We start from the raw sequence: 19,680 nt of genomic DNA, 5'->3' as shown, positions 1-19,680 counted from the left end.
CATAAATCATCACAAGACAACCTTATTCGCGTAGTTCTTTACAGGAATTTACAAGGTATTTTCACACATAAAACCTCTGAGCCTCACAAATATAAGATTGATGGAACAGCAGGTATTATCCTCATTTTACAGCTAAAACAATTAAAGCTGAGAGAGGCTGTTTTGTCAGCCAACTCAACCAGTAATGATAAATTTGTTAATAAAATCAGGAAACCGGGGTTTAGACTTGAGGTACCCTAGGATGGCGGGGCAGTCAGATGGGCTGGTACGGCAGTGACACGACCTGGCTGCACACAATAAAAACTAGGGCCAGGGGTAGGATGTGGATTAGAATTGCAGGTGATCGGGCTCTGAGATTCCAGATCCCAGGCAGGAAAACAACACAGGTCAGGAAACCTAGAAGGGGTCCTCAGCACAGGTGGAGACCACAGCTGTACTTCGGGTCAAGAGCAAGGTGGTAGTTAATACCTAAAAGCCAAATAACACTTTGGTACTCTTTCTATAGTGGGGATGAACATACAACTATCACTACAACACAAAAAAATCAGCACCTAGTTGGTCACTGACGTGTAATAACCAAAGTACAACTAGTGCTGTGCATCCTATCTTAAGTCCGCAATTTACGGTAAATTAGCATTGCTTAATCATTTGTAATCCGCCCACTTCGGATTTTGTAGGCAGTATGTTTCTAGGTTTGGACTCCATTTCCTGAATTGCTGGTTCAGACTTTCAGCCACAAAAGTCTCTCTTCTCTTTCAAAATTTCTTTTAATAATTCTCTCATTTTGTCTTTTATCTCCTATAAAGCTTCTTCTTTCAACTGCAGTTCGGTAAAATACTCATTTTCATTTACTGCTAAAAGTTTACGTAGCCTGAAACAAACAAAAAAGAAAGAAATTAGACGATCGTCTCCGTTCCCTGGACGGGGTCCTGAGGGCCAGTTCCTTGATCTTCGATTCCCACGGATACTTGGCCCGCCGGCTGGTCTGGGTGGAAGCACCCTGACACCACACCCTTGGGCAAGAGAGGCGACAAAAACGCCCTCGGCCTAGGAGCGGGGTTTGGTAAAAGCCACTGAGATCCTTGGGCGCCCGTCGGTAACCTCCGAGGTCTACAGCCTGGAGTTTTCAGCGACAGACAGGGGAAGCGGACCCTTGGCAATACCCGGCCGCCCTGAACATCCCAGCGTTGGTCCTGAGCTCGTCTTGCCGCGCCCTCACCCTGGGCGTGTCCCGTAATTTAATTCCGCTTCGGTTTTACCTGTTGAGCCACTTTGTGAAGAGGGGATTCGGCTTCCCACCGTGCCGGCTCCGCTTGGGAACAGAAGCCTGGACCCAGCGGAGGCCACGCCCCAGGGCCTCCCAGGCAGGCGGGTGAGGGTCAGCGTCTCCCGAGCCCTGGTAGGAGGACCACAGTCCGGGCGCTGAAGCCCCCTGACGGGCCTATTCAGTGGGTGAAGGGGCCGGGCCAGGCGCCAAGCCCAGTGAGACAAGGCTTTCAACCAAGTCTCAACCTCCTGGGAGGCCTAAGAGAAGTGATTCACCCAAGGTCCATGGACAGAACCTGACCTTGATCTTGCCACCCATTATACCACTTTCTCAGAGGCAGTCAATCAACACTTAAGCACCATCAAGACACTCCCAAAAGAAACATTAAGTGTATAAATCAGTAAACGGGACAATAAAAATCATTTAAAAATAATTTTAAAATAGAACAGCATAGAGATAGAAACTATTTATATTATTTCCAATGCCTACTGTGCCCCAACAAGGTTCACGCAAGGGCTGTCCTCCCAACAGTTTCCTGAATTCTGCATTTTCACCATTAAATTCCACGATAAAGTTGGAAATCCATTCACCATTTGTAAATACATATTGATGTATTTAATAAAACTGCATGGACTATATCTTTTTCATTCCTGAATCCCAGTATTAAGTACAGTGCCTACCATGGGCCAGGTTCTCAATACTTGAATGACACAAAAATTGCCGAGACCAGCAAGTTTTTTCTGGGTGGGCTTGACAGAATTTCTGTACTTGCTGGGGTCACCATGAAATCCATGGTCTTCAGCTTTGCATTTTCAGCAACGAAGCTTTATCACGTTATCCTTTATCCTCAGTTGAGTAGTGAGACCCTTGGGAGCTGATTCATGGCAGGGTGGCTTTGTAACGTGTCACCTTGACTAGGCTACGTTTCCCAGTACTCCCTTCCCCGTATGCTTCCGGTTAGGATGGGCCACAAGAGACATTTTGCGTGATAACTGGAGGGCAGAAGTGAAGCAGCAGCACACTCGGAAGGTTGGTGCAGGGGCACCAGGCACTGTTGCAGTTCACACATGTCATTTATCTGCTGGCTCACCTCGTTGGTATGGGGCAGCAGTCAGGCCTGCAGCCAGGCCTGCAGCTGCTCCACCTTCCCCAGGATCTTCCTTCGGCTTCTCTAATTCCTGGCCCAGATGCATATTTAACTCTGTGATGAAGGGCACCAGCTTCTTCTGCAGGAAACCCACATCACCGAAGTTGGAGGTGGTGAGAGGCTGACATGGGTCCTGGGCCATCCGCGTGGTTTCCAGCTCGTGCTCGTGGGCGCCAGTGTCTCCTCGGTCTCCCACTCTTTACATCCATCTTCCCTTCCCGACTGCCTGCCCTGCAGACTTCAAGCTCCAGCATTAGATGTAAAAACAACAGCCTTACAGAGACTGTTCAACCAGCTCCCACAACTGCATAAGGTCAAATCCCTACAATAAATCTTTTAACATAATATACATATTTATATGTACATATATACATAAAATCTTTGTATTAGTGGTGCTGCTTTTCTGACTGTATCCTCATACACACAATAACCAGACTCTTATCTCATGAATCAGAATGCTATTCAAATAAATTTCACTTAGGACATCACTGTCAAAATACCACTAGAATACTAGGGTTGAGTGGTTGGATCCTGGGGGTGGGGAGCAAAACAGTATCAAGAAAATTATCCAGTCTTCCTCTGGCTGAAGTAGGCAGGGTGAGGCAAAGGAAGGAGCAGAGGAGGCTGGCAGAGGGCTATATAATGAGTTAAACTAGAGAAAAGTTTAATCTACATCTGAATTATCTAAAGCTGCAGGGCTGGGACTAGAGTAAGGCAAGCGAAGCACATAAACTACAAAATTTAAGGAGGGAGGCATGCACTCAGTCCTGGCACTATAAAGCTAACTAAGTAATGAATCACAGGTCTAATCTTCTTGGCATTTTATGCAGAATTGGAAAGTGAGGCAGGGCTGAGCCAAGACTGGCCCTTAGGCAGGACTTGAAGCAGGAACTCAGACTCCTAGTAGATAGGTGCTGAGCAGAAACCAAGCACAAAGGTCACCAAGGGACAGGGGATTCGAGTTGTGAGGAATGATGAGCCAGGCCAGGAGCTTTACTTCTGAAGACTGCTTTGGCTGAGGACAGGGAGTGACGGCAACAAGCAGCACCAATGGGGAAAGATGCCCTTTTGGGTTTGAGGGATCCTATGCAGCAGCCAAGGCCTGGGAAGAACCCAGTCTCAGGAGGCATGGGTGCTCTGATAAGGTGACACCATCCACAATGCCTTGGTGCTCCCTAAACCACCCTAAGGGCAGCAGTGTTAAGGGGTTTGTGTAAAGCTTAGAGCAATCCACCTTGTTTTCAAGGTCACTGGAAACTTCCATTAATATAACATTATTACACACTATTGGACACAGGTTATAGTTTACAGCTTAGTGGCTTAACTTAGGACAAGGCTTTTACAACCTGGGTCTGATTCTAGGCTCTATCAATATTAGCTGTTCGACAATGGACAAGTTATGTAGTTTCTCTGCATCTCAGTTTTCCTGTCTGCAAAAATGGGCAAAACCAATGCCTTTCTAGAAAGATATTTCTGAGGACTAAACTAGGTCCATGGGAGGAACTCACCAAATAGCAGTTCCTTTCCTCATTTATTCACATTACATTCCCAACTGCTGTCTCCCTGAGGAAATGTTAGAGACACGGCCAGGTCTCATCCAAATGTATTTAAAATTATTTATGATGATGGCTTGTTTAGGCTGAAGGTGGCTTTAATTACATCCGCTCTCCCAACCCAACTCCCCCATCCTTAATATCCACACTTCTTATCACACTCAGGCTCTCGGGATTTGCACCGGTTGGAGCAGATACACCAACTTTCTACTCTTTTCCTTCCTTTTCTGCTTACTTCCTCTATAAGCTCAAAGTACTGAACAGGCCTGCTCCTCTGGTTTGGTGGTGTTTTCCCAGTTCCTACTGACTCCCACACAAGCCCTGGCAATCCATCTATGGTCCAGCCTCTGAGCAGATCAGTGTTGTCTCTCATAAAGTCGGTCTGTAAATATCACCTTGAGTCCTACAGTCTGCAGAAGCCTCCAGTCTACTGCTTTCTAGCTCCAGGTTTTTTAAGGTCCTTGGACCTAGAGAAGAGGGAGCAGGTCTGTATGTTGAATGAGGTTCCCTATGTGCAAAATGGAGCATCACAAACCATTCCCTACTCTTCCATTTCCCCTTCTCTCTTCTAAAATCTTCCATTACAGACAATGTAGCACATCATTACCTTCTCCAGTAATATGTAATGACTTCATGCATAGGGGAAATAAGTCTCCCCTGTTGGATTATAAGCTCCCTGAAGGCAGAAATCCTGTGTCTCCTGAAGGATAAGCCTTCCAGGGTCATTGATTCACCGCTGTAACTGCCACACTGCAGTGTGCCCAGAAGGGCCGCAATCAGTACCTCAGTACTTGCCCAGGTGCAGGTGGAGAAGTCTCTGGCCTGCAGACACTAGTTTGCAGGAACAAAGGAATCCAGGAGTTTAGGCCAACAGGTTTATGTTGCCTGTGTCTGGGGCTCTGTTCAGGGCTGTCAGCAGTTCTGCAGGAGGCAGCATCCCCCTGTCCTCCTCCCACCGTCCCAGTCCTTATAGGCACCTATCCTGCCTTCTACTGCCACACCTGCAGGGACAGTCCTGTGCAGCAGCTGAAACAGTAAATGACCTCAATGGGCTCTGGAAAGGCTCAAGAAACACAGCCTAACCCCTTCCACAGAGGATACTCCAGTTGTATGTGGACCCAGATAACACAGCCATCTTAGGACCCAGATCTCCTGCCCACCCACCATTGCCCAGCCCACCCATTCATCTTTTGGAGACTCCACAGGTCTTCAAGACCCTGAATGATGATTCTCTGAATAAGAATTTATATATTAAGCCTGACCTCTGTGGATTTTCTTAGGGACATGGGGACAAGGCTTTCCTTTTCTTTTTCTTTCAAATCTCATCACAGGTCACCAAATCCTCTCCCCCCATCACCTCCCATAACCCTCCTCAAGAAGAGCCCTGACCTGGACCTCAGGAGAAATCTCTAAGGTCCTGTACATACCCCATCACTGACTGTGACCAGAGCAGTGGTGTGGGGCCTTTACCTCCCACTACACCATGCCAAAATGCTGAGTGTACTTTCAAGACTCAGGGCCCACATCTGACCGGCACCCCACCCCATCCCACCCAAACCCCTCCCTGTGGAGGGCACACCTTGGCAACCAGACTGCTGTGTCCCGGAGGCGGGTTCCACCCAGGCTGAAAATCTCCGTGATCTGGGGAAGAATTAACATCAGGGTCAACATGGCTGGTGGGGCTAAAGCAGGGTCAGGAAAAGTGAGGTGTCCGCCAGCACTGACCACGGGCGTGCCAGCCCCTCCTGCCTCCTCCTCTGGGGCCAAGTCAGAGGTGGAGTCATCCTTGTTCTCCTCCTCCTTGTCCTCCTCAGGGTCAGGTGGCTCTTGCTTCACAGGTGGCAGGCCTGGGTCTGCTGCCTGGGAGAGGTGGAAAATGGGCAGTTGTCAGAAGGGTAGGGCTGGCCTGAGGAAAGTGTCTCTATCAGCCAACCTGTCACTGCACTGACAATCCCACTTCTGTCACACTTGAGCACAGAAAAACCAATTCTCTGCCTACAAACCTTTCCCATTCCTCACAGATTCCCATTCTTCTGTTAGCTGGGCAACAAAGCAGGCAAAACTAGTCGCCTGGGGAGGGTGGGGCATCTGTCAGACAGGCGGGATGATTCTGTGAGAGGCTGTAATCAGCACACTATTACTTTGCTCAAAGAACCACCATCATGGCTCACCATCACTCTGCTCACAGACCACCCATCACTGACCCCCACCTTGCTGGGGCAGCCAGGCAGCAATACAGGAGAAGTCAGGATGGCTGTGCCCGGTGTCCAGTCTTCCTGGGCATCCGCCTTCTCTTGCTTCACCTGGGGTAAGGCCACGACCCAACTCAGGCCAGGGCACTGGGCCTCCTGCGTGAAGGAGGATGGCAGCAGACTTGGTCCCAGCTTCCCCACATGAGGCTGGGTGGGGTCGGGAAGGGCAGGATAAGGTGGGACCCTCACCTGTAACAGAGATGCTGTGGAGGCTGGAGCTGGGCCAGGCACCTGCACGGGACTGCTTGCACCCTCCCGTAAGAACACGAGGTCGGTGCCAGGTGGGGGCAGCACAAAGCCACTGCCTGCTTCCTGCTTCACTGGAGTCTGGGCACGGTCTGGCTGGGCCATGGGCGTGGCCAAGGGAGGCTTCGGGGTCTGACCCAGACGGGGCCTTCGAGCAGAGCCAGGCCTCTTTCGACGCGGGTAAGGTGCGGGTGGCCCGGCGCCATCCTCGGACCCTGCCCAGACACTTGGCAGCAGCCGCTTCTGTGAGGAGAGATGGGGTGTTATGGCCGCTGGGTACAATGGCCAACCACACTGCCCTGCCCCGATCAATGTGCCTGTGACTCTGCTTCCCCCGCCCCCGTTAATCCCAGCACAGAGTCTCCTTAGGTATGAGCCCCTCGTCACCGAGCCTGCTAGTCTCCTGTTGGCAATGCCAGTGCCACCTAGATGCCTCATTTATCCCAGCACAATGTCTGCTCATTGCTGGCCGAACCCCTTGCCCCACCCACCGCTCCGAAGCTGCAGGACCCATCTGGCTGGTCCCCACCCACCTACCAGGCCGGCCCATCCCTCTCAGGCACCGGGGGGCCTGGCACTGTTCGTCCCACCCACCTGACCCATCCTGCTGCACCCACCATAGCAAACTGCAGGCACTGGCGCCAACGACACTTCTGGCGCTTCTGGTTGCTGCCCCCGAATTTGGGCTTATCACAGCAGAAGTCGCAGTGGCCACAGTCCATCCGCCGCAGGCAGGCTGCACAGGCCCCACACTTGCGGTTCTGCCGACGGTTCGTGTAAGGCTGCTGGGGAGCAGACGGATGGGGGATGCTGTCACTAGGACAATGACAATGCTGCTCCTGTTACTCCTCCACTAGCCCCACTGGAGGGAACCGGCTGGACACTGGTCTTAGCCTGACTCCCCACTAGTTGCACCTCAGCATCTGCTAGTCCAGCACCAGGCAGTATCACTGTACCAGATGGCCCTTGATACCACGAGGACTGTGGCTGCTCCAGCACAGTATCCATCGTTCTATCTGCTAGTCCCCCACTAGCTACCAAGAATGTCTTTGACCCCCGTCTCCAGCAGGATTTTGCTCCCATCACTGCACCTGCAACATCTGCTCATCCTGTGCGAACTTCAGTCACCGTGCCAGCTTCTCCTCTATTAGTCCCACCAGAGTGCTGGTTCATCCGACATTAGGTGCCGTCACTGCACCTGCTGATCCCATATTAGTGCCTACCCCACTGTCTACTCATCCCACACTAGCACCCATCACTGTGCCTTACTATTCCCTTATTAGGCCCATGGCAGCATCTGCTTCTTTGGGGTTAACCAAGTGCCCTGGGAGAGTCTAGGCTTGTCCAGGTAGGGTGAGGCCACTCACTAGCTCGTCCTCGTCTACACAGTAATAGATGAATTCAGCAGGTGGCGAGGGGGCCAGGGCTCTGGGGTGCTGCAGAGGCAAACGGGGTGGGGTCAGGGCAGGTAGTGGGTGCAGTGACAGTTGTGCCTTCCCCCTGCCCACCAGGGCCTCACCAGCTCTGGAGACTCTGGAGGCTGCGAGGGCGGAAGTACAGGCGGGGGCTGGGTTCGGGGAGGGCGCCGCCGGGGAGCCACCTTGGAGTCACAGCCTCCCCTGCGGCGGCCGTGTTTACCCTGAGAGAAAGCCAGAAGGACAGTTTAGGCTTGGTGGCAACAGGCAGACACAGGACCACCTGCCTCCCCCGAGGTGTGCAGAAAGCATGCACGTGGGACAGGCAGGCAGAAGGTGGGCCGGGGCACTCACAGCAGGGGGAGCCACAGCTAGGGGAGGGCGTCGTTGACATCGCTGATGGTGGCGGCGGAGGCGGTGTGCAAGGTGCTGGCAGATGGGCAGGCGGGGCCAAGGAGGTGAGCATGGGACAGGGGAGAAAAGAAGACATGAGGTGGGCAAGGCCGGGTTGGCATGAAGCAGAGGCAGCTATAACAGTAGAATGAGCTCTGCCGTGGCCCACCAGCGCCGGCCCCTCCAGCCTGACTCACCCGCAGGCAACGCCGCTGGACGCACCTCCACTGGCGCCTGAGACCAGGGCGGGGAGGGCGAAGGCAGACTCGACAACGGCCACAGTCCTCTCGGGTCTGACAGCCCCGGCACACTCCACACCCTCGGCTCTGTGGGGGGCCGGAGGTGTGACGCATGGGGCCAGGGCTATGAGGGTCAGGAGTGCAGGTGAGCCTCGGGCCCACCCCACCTGCCCGACTCACCCTTTCCACAATCCGGAGGCACCGTCTTCGCTCACACTTGCAGAACAGCCCCGAGGCCACATCATGGGGCAACTGCAGAAGGCAGGTGGAGCAGGCCCCACAGTCTTCTGTTACCTGGCAGGCCGCACACTCCCCGCAGCCCACACGCTGCCAGGAATGGGCGGGGCAAGGTCACAGGTCCAGGCAGAGTGGCTCCAGGAGCACTGCCCCTCGTGTGTCTGCTGACCCCACATTGGCCCCCATCATCATGTCTGCTCATCCCCCATTTGTCTCATCACTGTCTGATGACTACTGATTAGCCACCATCGTTGAGGCCATAACGATGTCTACTGTTCCCCTGTGAACCTCGTCACTGTGTCTACTGATTAACTCCCATTACTGTCGGCTGACTGTCACTAGCTCCCTACAAAATGACTCTGACATCCTGTGGATCCATCACTGTTCCTTCGGACTCTCACCAGCCCCTATCACATCCTGCTCCCACCGCACACTTGTGAGGAGGAAGCAGGTCGTGCTTACCTTAAACATCCTCTGCTCCCGGTTGAAAGCAATTCTCTGTGCTGCAGGGAGGGAGAGAGTAGAAGAGAAATGTAAAGGGAGCATCAGATACCTGACCTCATGACTGCCTCCTTCCTGACATCTACCATTCAATCTCCAGCCAGACACCTGTGTCCTAACCTGACGCCAAGCCTGCTCTGGCTCTACCTCCCAGTGCCCCAGGGGCCACTCACCTCGGCAGTCCTTGCACAGAGTCTTGAGACGCTGCCGTCGGGTTCCATCCCCTGAAAAGCTGATTCCACAGTTCTCACAGCACCTGGGACGGGAAACATGGGCGTGGGGCCGAGTGCACCCCCAACCACAGCCCTCGTGGACCTGGCACACTTGAGGCCGACACTCACCCAGGCGCAGGAAGTGAGGCTGGGACTGTGTCCGCATCAGTCTTGGTTTCATCCCTTGGGGCCTCCTTCCTGACTTCACTCTTCGGAAGTCCAACCTGACGTTTCTGAGCCTTGGCTGGCCTCGAAGGCTTCTTCCGCTTCCTGCTGGGGATGGCCAAGGAATGGGCCTGGAGATGAGAGAAAGGGCAGGAAGATGTAAGTCAGCGGGTGGGTGTTAGGTGGCTCAGCCACTCCTGCCTGGGTATCCCACACCGTACAGTACCTTGGGAGCTGGATAGCACAGGATGCCTTGTTTGAAGTCGAAGAGGGTGAGATCGCACGCAGGGCCCAGGTATCGGGTCAGTTCAACTTTGCTTCGGATCCTGTCTCCTGTGGGGCTGGGGGTGGGCCAGGACAGGTTGGTACCTAGGCAGAACCACTGCCACTCCACCCACACAACCCTCCCACTGGGCTGGTGAATAGGCCTGCAGAGCTGGTGGGATACAGGAGGCAGCCTGGGATCAGACTATGAGCCCCGACCAAGTAACTACCCCAAATAACCCTGAACAGCAGGAAGATAAAAGGCATATAAATACCAGTAAGTGTACAAACAGTAATAAGTAATATAAATGTAAACAGATATGCATGTATTTATAATGTGTGCTACTAGTGGTATTCTATGTAAGTGAAAATAAACACAAATAGGAACACAAATACATTAAATAATGTAACTGTGTTAGCCTTACATACTAAATACATAGACAAATAAAGAAAGCTTATATAAGACACAAATATTTTAAATATAGCTGGCCCTTGAACAACACAGGTTTAAACTGTGCAGGTCCACTTATACATAGATTTTTTTCAATAAATGTACTGGAACATTTTTTTGAGATTTGTGACTAAAAAAACTCAATGAACCATGTAGCCTAGAAATATTGAAAAAATTAAGAAAAAGTTAGGTGTGTCATGAATGCATAAAATATATGTAGATACTAGTCTATTTTATCTTTTACCACCGTAAAATATACATAAATCTATTATAAAAAGTTTAAACTTATCAAAACTTATTCATCACACAAACGCTTAAAGACCATATGTGGTACCATTCGCAGTCAAGAGAAATGTAAACAAACATAAAGATGTAGTATTATACCATAACTGCATAAAATTAACTGTAGTAGTACATATTGTACTACTATAATCATCTAACAGCCACCTCCTGTTGCTACTGCAGTGAGCTCAAGTGTTGCGAGTATCTGCTTAAAATGCCATGGAAGGCTAATCATCTCCGAGTGAGCAGTCTGTTTCTCCAGTAAATTGCACATCACAGTAGAAAGTGACCCCTTGCGGTGGTTCTCATGTAATTTTCATCGCGTTTAGCGCAATACCGTAAAAACCCTGAATAACACCATGGGACCCATAACAAAGTGTAACTAGTGATGCTGGAAGTGCTCCCAAGAAGCAGAGAAAAGTCATGACATTACAAGAAAAAGCCGAATTGCTTGACATGTACCGTAGACTGAGATCTGCAGCTGTGGTTGCCCTCCAATTCAAGATTAATGAATCCAGTTGTAAGGACTATTGTAAAAAAAAAAAAAAAAAAGAAAGAAAAAAAAGGAAATTCATGAAGCAGTAACTGCAGCTACGCCAACAGCTCGAAAACCTTGTATTTTTTGCAAAACACCTTTTTATCTCGCACTGAAAATGCAGCTCTTATGTGGATGCAAGATTGCTATAAGAAATCCATACCTATAAATTCCAATATAATTCAAGAAAAAATGAAGTCATTGTAATGACAGCTTAAAGCAAAAGAAAGGTGAAGTCTCTAAAGCTGGAGAATCTAATGCCAGCAAAGGATGGTTTGATAATTGTAGAAAGAGGTTTGGCTTTGAAAATGTCAAGATAACAGGAGAAGCAGGTTCTGCCAACCAAGGGGCAGCAGACAAGTTCCCAGACACCATTAAGAAAACCATTGAGGAGAAAGGATACCTGCCTGAACAAGTTTTTAATGCAGATCAAAGTGCCCTATTCTGCAAAAAAAAAATGCCAGAAACGACATTTATTAGTAAGAAAGAGAAGTGAGAAACACGATTTAAGGCTGGAAGGGACGGGCTAACCCTACTGTTTGTGCAAATGCAGTCAAGTTTATGATCAGGACTGCCCTTATCTATAAAGTTGCTAACCCTAGAGACTTGAAGGGAAAAGAAAGACCCCAGCTGCCAGTCTTTTGGTTGTACAAGAAGGCCTGGACAGCGAGAACCCTTTTTTTTTTATTGGTTCCATTGATGCTCTGTCCCTGAAGTCAGGAAGTACCCTGCCAGTAAGGGACAGCCTTTAAAGTTCTTTTGATATTGGACCACGCCCCTGCCCACCCAGAACCCCATGAATTTAACACCAAAGGCATCGAAGTGGTTTACCTGCCCCCAAACACAATGTCTCTAATTCAGCCTCTAGATCAGGGGGTCATAAGGACCTTGAAGGCTCATTACACACAGTCAACAATATGGAAGAGAACCTTCATAGAACATCATGAAAGTCTGGGAAGATTACACCACTGAAGATGCCATCGTTGTAGAAAAGGCTGTGAAAGTCATCAAGCCCAAAACAATAACTGCTGCTAGAGAAAACTGTGTCCAGATGTTGTGCATGACTTCCCAGAATTTACGACCAAGTCAATCAAGGATATCATGAAAGAGATTGTGGAAAGGGCAAAAAGCGGAGAGGGGATAAAGGGTTCCAAGACATGGATCTTGGATTCAAGAGCTATCAGACACCACACCAGAGGAATTAAGACAAGACAACTTGATGGAGACGAATGCTACCGAACCCGTGTCCAATGATGAGGAAGAAGATGAAGAAAAAGTGCCAGAAAAAAACTGACATTAGACAATCTAGCAGAAGGGTTCCGATATTCAAGAATACTTTGACTTATTTTACAACACGGACCCTTCTATGATATGGACACTGAAACTAAAGCAAACAGTGGAAGAAAGATTGGCACTGTGTAGAAACATTTTTGGAAAAGTGAAAAAGCAAAAAAGTCAGACAGAAATTACAATGTATTTCTGTAAAGTTACACTGAGTGTCCTGGCCCTCCTGCCTTCCCTTCCACCTCCTCCTTCTGCCTCCACCATCCTCCTCAGCAAGACCAAACCCTTCCTCGTTCTCTTCCTCCTCAGCCTACTCAACATGAAGACAACAAAGATGACGACCTTTACGATGATCCACTTCTACTTAACGAACAGTAAATAATCATCAGGCTGTACAGTTAATACTTACCTATCATGTTTGTGCATGAGTATCTTTGTGTGAAAACCTAGTACAGCAAGAACTGTATGAGACGTTTCATCACCCAAGTATTCATCTGTGCGAGACTTGAAGTGGATGGCCTATACTTACACAGGCATAAGGTGAGTGATATTTAATATAAACTTAGTAACGTGTTAGTTTTCTTACTGTTTTATAACTTTGCTTTCAAAGAATTATATTACAATACGGTATGCCTCTCTCTCTGGCAATCAGGGAAACTGCCTATCATCACAGGTAAGTGGTTTTCAAAAATGTAACAATGTTCCCAATACTGTATTAGGAATATGATTATAATACTGTATGCCATAAAATTTTTACAATTCATTCATTAGTGTACAGGTGAGACTACCATGAAGCAATCCATGAAGCAATCGTATCAGTTATAGTACCCTACCATAAAGCAATCATATTGCTCCTTCTTAGTTATCAATGCATGAATTGTTATACCTGTAAATAAATGTACATTTTTCAATTATCTTTTCATTTTTGATGTCTGGTATTAGTAATATGTATAATATCTACAATGTTTTGTATCATATAAGACAATATTGACGTAGGTACTGACAGACAAGCAATTCATCTTGTAAACAGATGATGTAAACTTATGGTATTGATAAATACAGTACAGTACTGTAAGCGAACTTTTTCTTCCTTATGATCTTTTTTTTTTGGCTGCGCTGCACGGCTTGCAGGATCTCAGTTCCCTGACCAGGGATTGAACCTGGGCCACATCAGTGAAAGCGCAGAATCCTAACCACTAGGCCACGAGGGAACTCCCTTACGATTTTCTTAATCTCTTCTCTAGCTTATTTTACTGTAAGAATACAGAATATAATAAATACAACATAAAAAATACATGTTAACTATTTATGTTAACGGTAAGGCTTCCAGTCAACAATAGGCTATTAGTAGTTAATTTTTTTGTTTGTTTGTTTTGCCACACCACATGGCACTCAGGATCTTAGTTCCCCCACCAGGGATCGAACCCATGCCCCTGCAGTGCAAGTGCACAGTCTTAACCACTGGACTGCCAGGGAAGTCCCCAGTAGTTAAGTTTTCAAGGAATCAAAAGTTATATGTGGATTTTCGACTGCATAGGGGATTGACACCCCTAATCCCTACATTGTTCAAGGGTCAACAGTACACATATAGATATACATACAAATACATATGCAAACAAATAAATGCAACTACATACAAAACAAAGTATAAGTAACTGATGTTGGGAGACAATATTCCACAGGTCTCTCACATTTCTACATGTCTTTCAAGACCAGCACTGACTATCCTTTGTTATGAACTATCTTTTCAAGGATGTGTGTACAGCATCAGCCTTGGAAGATAAGAGATAGGGTGTCCTTCCAGAGCAAAGGGAAGGCATCCTTACTGTCCTAACATTATAAAAGACTGGATTCCTTAAGCTCAAGGTTCCTTTCCTACAACACAACCCAGTGCATGTGTAGGTGCTAATTAATTACCCTCTTCATGTCACCCTGTGGGAACTGGCATTTGGGGAACTGGCACAATAACTATGACATACTGGATACTGCTAATGCTGTGAGTAATAAACTGTCTTTCATCTCTGAACCAGAAGGCTCATATCTCCTACTAGCATCCACAAAACTGCAACACATTCACTTGCTATCTTGCCTTAATTAGGGTAAAATCTCTGGCCTTTTCAGTTCTTGATCATTGCACTTATATTTACAAATTTTTAAAGTTTTATAAAAATTGTAAATATGTGGATAAACATACAACTAATATAAACATATAAACATTTAAAAAACACCATATGTTTACTTATAAACATGTAAATAAATGTAATTGTAGGTACAATTTTACTACATTCCTTCAAGGAAACAACTTACATACAAAAAAACTTCAGAAAATGTAATAACTATATCACTAACATATTCTAAAAGACCTTAAATCCTGAAATGTAACTTGTTTATAAAAATTTATTTTTATGTATTTACAGTCAATTCTCATTATTCACAGTAATCTGTTTTATAAAGTCACCTTGAACACTGAATTAGTGAGTACAGAACCACTGCTCCTAATGGAACTACAGGTTAGGTTCCTGTAAGCCTCTGGTCACATTCTGTCAATTGATCAGTATGTAACCTTGTTTTATGTGTGTTTCTGTTTAAAGACACCCCGCTTAATACAGTCCTCTTACAAATAATTAACTGCATGGCCTTTGAATGATTTAAAGCCAGGAGCTTTGGAAGCCATCTGTGTTACATAGGTTCCTTTGTCAATGTAAAACAAGCCAGTCTCATCAGCATTGAAAACCTACTCTTCTACATAACCCTTTTCCTGTATAACACTTAACAGGTGTTTTTAAAATTCTTCCACAGTCTCTTATCTGCAGAACCTGCCTCACTTGCAAATTTAACACTTTTCACGATGTATCACCTTCTCAAACGTGTGAGCCAGCCAGCACGAGCTGGGACGGGCTTAACATTTTCATAACCCTGGGAAACATGACTGTCAATGTCGTTTGCTTTCAGCCTCACACACTATCCACTACACTTGAATCATCATCTCATGGTTTCGCGAATTTAGCCACTTTTCCACCTCTTCCTTAGCTTCATCAGATACTGTAGATGTTCCTTTAGCACTTTCTGGAGCAGCCTCATGTACTAACTGGCAAATTTCCTCTTCTTTTTCTAGATATACTGCCTTTTTGATTTATTAACATTGAACTCACAGCCAACAGCACTACAACTCATGCCTGAACAAAGCTATTTAATACGTATTTTCTGCATATTGCACATCACTGACTTCTTGCGCTTAGAACACTGAACAGCTCTTCAACACTACACTTGGGGGCAACTACAAACAGCAAAATCACCATTAAAAAGTACAAAAATGCAAAAAACGGAACACTAAGTAGACCTCAAAAAGGATACTTGTTTCCAATACAAGAGCTAAAATAAGAAAGCCTTGTACAACCTCGGCTGGGAACACATGCATCAGGCGACTTTTTCTTTGCTGCTCTGCGCATATCCACAGATGACCATGAAAGCACAGTGAGTATGACTTTTGGGGTACAAACAAATTTTAGTAAGCAAATTTGCAAATACGGAATCTGCAAATAATAAGGATCAACTGTATATGCATAATTTAACCCCACCCCCTAATTTCACCCTGCCTAAACAGGCTCAGCCCTAACCCCTGACTTGTCCACAACCCACCCAGTACCTCTGGTAATAGGTGTCTGAGCGTCCACATGTGGCACCTGACTTGCGAAAGACCTCACGGCGCTTCCAGCCAGGGCCCAGGGCCGGGCAGTCCAGCCAGTCCTCAGCCATGGGGGCCAGAAGAAGGAGCAGCGGCCTGCAACATGGAGGGGGCAGTGGGAGAAACTGAGGCTCTAGGGAGGAACATGTTGTGCCCCAGGCCACACAAACCCATGGATCTATTAATGCTTGTTTAAGATCTAGGACCTGCCACAAGCAACTGGCCAATATAAGGAAGAGAAAACCCCCAACCCCACTCCATTCTTCCCTGTCCTGGACCCAGGAGCTCGTCATTCCCCCCGCTTCTTGACCTGGTAGCCCCATCCTCAACCTAAGGGTCCCCATCCTCAATGCATTCCTCACTCTCAGCGTCCTAATCTCCGATTCCTCCCTGGCCTCAGCTTGAGAGACCTCAGTCCTCCCATCCTCAGCGCAAGAGGGCCCCATACGACTCGTCCTCAGACCCAGGTCCCAAACTCTCCCTCAATATCCTAACCTCCCATTCATTCCCTTCCTTGACCCAGGAGTCACTAATTTCTCTCTTTCAGTCTTTTAACTCTCCCATTCCTTTCCTGTCTGCTGTCCTCTTATCCTGCTACTTCAATATTATTGCCTCGACTTCCTCTGTGTCCTCTGCCACAGAACCCCCAGCTCTTCCATATCCCTGACAGCCTCGCCCACCTTATTTTCCCTGTCGGTGCTCTAAGCCACAATATCTTCCCAAGCCCCCAAACCTCCCTATTCCGCTCTTCTGCAGCTAAAAAGTTCCCTTCAGCGTCCTCATCCTCCCATCAGCTTGAGACACCCTGATTTCTCCCTTCTGCGTTTGACCCCCCCCACCCCATTCCTCTCCTCTTGGGCCAGGGTCATGCCATCCCTAACTGTCAGCGCTCTGACCCCCTATTTTTCATCGTCCTCCATGAGACCCCCGTGCCACCCTTTCAGCATTCCAACGCATTTCTCCCGTCATCAGCCTGAGAGCCCCTAATTTCTCCCCTTAAGCGTTCTGAACCCCCATTTCTCTCTTCTTAACCTGAGAGGCCCCAATATCTGCCCTCAGCGTTCAGATCCTCCCCTATTCCTCTCCGTCCTCGTCCAAGATCCCGACACTTCTACCTGTCAGTCTTCTGAGCCCATTCCTCCCCGTCCTCCCCCTAAATTCCCCCATTACTCCCCTTCAATATTCCGACGCCGCCATTCCTCCCACTCGTCGGCCTGAGGGCCCTTCATTGCTCTCCGTCAGCGTTCTGAGCCTCAATTCTTCCCCATTCTCCGCCTGAGCGGTCTCCATTTCCACCCCCACGACTGTCTCACCAGCTCGGCTTCCGGCCGGTACCTTCCACCGCTCTAGGTCCGCTGACCCATGGCGAGGTTCCCGCCTGCGGCTCTCGCCTTGCCCAGCTCCTCTTCTTCCTCCTCCGCAGCCGCTTCCTCCGAAGCTGTAGCTGTCTCCGCCGCCGCCGCCGCCGCCGCCGCCGCCGCCGTTCGTTGCTCCAGGAACCGGATATCCGCCGCCCAACTCTCGGGCTCCGCCCCCTGGCGGGACGCCTGCGCCCTAATACCCCGCCTGCGCGAGCCCTTAGCGGGGAAGACTCCACGCCTGCGTGTTGAGTCCGGTGGAGAAGCGTGCCTCTTTTGAGGGGACCTGATGCGCTTGCGCGGCGACGTCCCACTCAGGCTCGCGCCTCATCGGAGACTTGCAGCGCCTGCGCACCTCTCTTCGCGCCCCTCCGCCCATCTCGTTCTCGCCTGCGCTCTCCGGTTCCAACCTAAGGGGAGGAGGAGGATTGGGGTTGGTCCTGGTCTCTGGTTGGCGATCTCCACAAGGAGTAACTGGGAGGGAGGAGCAGAGAAGGCTGGGGGGTCGTGCCAGAACACTTCTCTCGCACCTGTTACCTTGGTCGCGCCTGTGCCCTACCGTTCCTCCTGTCAAGGAAAAATTAATCAATAGTCGAGCTAAAGAAGAAATAGAAAATTTTATTTGAGCCAACTTGAGGATTATAATCTGAAAAACAGTGTTTTGGAAAACTCTGAGGACTGTTCCATCTATTAGAAATGGAAGGCACAGTTATGTACATCTTTGAGACAAAGGATCAAACATCAAAATGGCACTGACATTTTACATTAAGTTAGCCAAAGATGCTGTGTGGCTGAACCACACTGACTCCATTTTTTCAGTTCCATCATAGGCCCACAGTCCTACCCCCCCTCCCCTTTCTCTGTGACGGAGCTTTAGCCTACTCAGAAGGAATGCACTGGCGCCAGAAACGTTCTCTATCAACTTTTACCCTTGCCTTCATCTGATATGAAAATTCGAAGAATGCCTTTTGCTGACGCAGGTGGTTAATGATTTGTGAGGAATAATAGTCATGAGACCCCTGGGGAGAGAAAAAACCCTGGTTCCTGTTGGCATGGACATGCTTCTCCCTTAGTAGTGAAACAGAGGGCTAACCTGAGTAGGCCCACCAAATTTAACCTGCCTCACTTGCTTTTAGTTTGATTTTAGTTGATTTTAAATTAAACTCCCACTAGCTTCCTTATATATAACACCCCTGACATATGGGTCACTGTAGTAATGGTTGCTTAAGTTGTTTTTCAGGAACTTGGAGCTAATTCTTGCCCCATTCAGACCGGTCGAGACTACCGACCATGTAAATGGACCTGCATGATGACCTTTTAACATCAAAGGGCCTAAAACTCCACCCTCAGAACATGCTAACACTGCCAGTTTTTGAACATGTGTCCTATGAAGAACCATGAAGCTTGACTACACTTGCACAGACCACTGATTACCTCGCTTTTCTTATTTCCAATCACCTTTTCCCATGCCTCAGACCATCCTGCCTCTTTATCCCATAAATATTCCTAAAATCTATCTTTGGGAGGTAGATTTGAGATTCATCTCCTTGTTTGGCTGCCTTGTGAGTAAAGCTTTTCTCTACTACAAAGCTTGGCATCTCAGCGTTTGGCTTGCTGCATACAGGCAAATGAATCTGGCTTGGTAACAGTAGTCAGATTCTATCCTTAGCTTTGGTCCCTTTAAATAATCCTGTACCACATTCGGTGGTGTATAGTGTAGCTGTGAATGATTCCGGATTGAAATCTGCCCGTTCTTACCTGTATGTAACTTACCCACAATAAACTTCATAATTGTACTTTATGGAGTTGCCTGCTTTGTTTTTCAGTCCCAAAGTTTCTTCTCAGTTCAGGGGATTTATTCAATATCCCTTCCTTCAAAGAGTTGGCGAGCCAGCCAGGAGACCAAAAATGAAATAGTCATGGGTAAAGGGACCATGTTGGGAGACAGCCTGTTGTCAGTGGGGGAAATCCCAGGAGGCCAGCCTCTTCCATGTGGGTAGACTTAGCCAAGTTTTTGGAACGCTTCAAACTGGTGTGTGAGTACAGGGACACCCCCCAAACGCTGTAAGGGTTGCTGGAGATTCTAACCAAAGCAGTAGGTAAAGAGAAGCTAAGGTAGGAAATTGAACATGTTATAGCCGCAGTAGTATGGCTGTTGCTTTGGGCCCTATGACTGAGTGCAGATAAAGAACTC

The 19,680-nt window shown here is 48.2% G+C and overlaps 1 protein-coding gene across 50 annotated transcripts; it reads right to left on the bottom strand.

Annotated features, from left to right (window-relative positions):
• Positions 1-22: 22 nt before the first annotated feature.
• MBD1 (methyl-CpG binding domain protein 1) lies at positions 23-17,652 on the bottom strand. 50 transcript variants are annotated; one of them, XR_010837014.1, is made up of 19 exons: positions 17,442-17,637; positions 16,090-16,224; positions 9,854-9,968; positions 9,592-9,758; positions 9,424-9,506; positions 9,212-9,252; positions 8,693-8,839; positions 8,471-8,599; positions 8,235-8,309; positions 7,985-8,104; positions 7,833-7,901; positions 7,083-7,250; positions 6,409-6,708; positions 6,178-6,315; positions 5,693-5,827; positions 5,547-5,608; positions 4,363-4,434; positions 2,358-2,652; positions 794-871 (listed from the first exon to the last, which is right to left on the bottom strand). XR_010837014.1 is itself a non-coding variant. In XM_067015706.1 (18 exons), the coding sequence occupies exons 2-17, from the start codon at positions 16,197-16,199 to the stop codon at positions 4,395-4,397; spliced, it is 1,899 nt and encodes a 632-aa protein (XP_066871807.1). In that variant the 5' UTR covers positions 16,200-16,224; positions 17,442-17,637; the 3' UTR covers positions 1,687-2,652; positions 4,363-4,394. The 50 variants fall into 50 exon arrangements, 38 of the variants coding, with proteins under 38 accessions (XP_066871807.1, XP_066871809.1, XP_066871816.1 ...); XR_010837018.1 differs by lacking the exon at positions 6,178-6,315 and having other exon boundaries at positions 23-871; XR_010837010.1 differs by lacking the exon at positions 4,363-4,434 and having other exon boundaries at positions 23-871; positions 2,358-2,645; positions 7,083-7,247.
• Positions 17,653-19,680: the final 2,028 nt, after the last annotated feature.

Source organism: Kogia breviceps, chromosome 15 (genome assembly GCF_026419965.1).
Source record: "Kogia breviceps isolate mKogBre1 chromosome 15, mKogBre1 haplotype 1, whole genome shotgun sequence".
NCBI classification, from domain to species: Eukaryota; Metazoa; Chordata; class Mammalia; order Artiodactyla; family Physeteridae; genus Kogia; species Kogia breviceps.
Note: the sequence above shows the minus strand (reverse complement) of the source record. Positions and strands in the feature narration are given on the sequence as shown.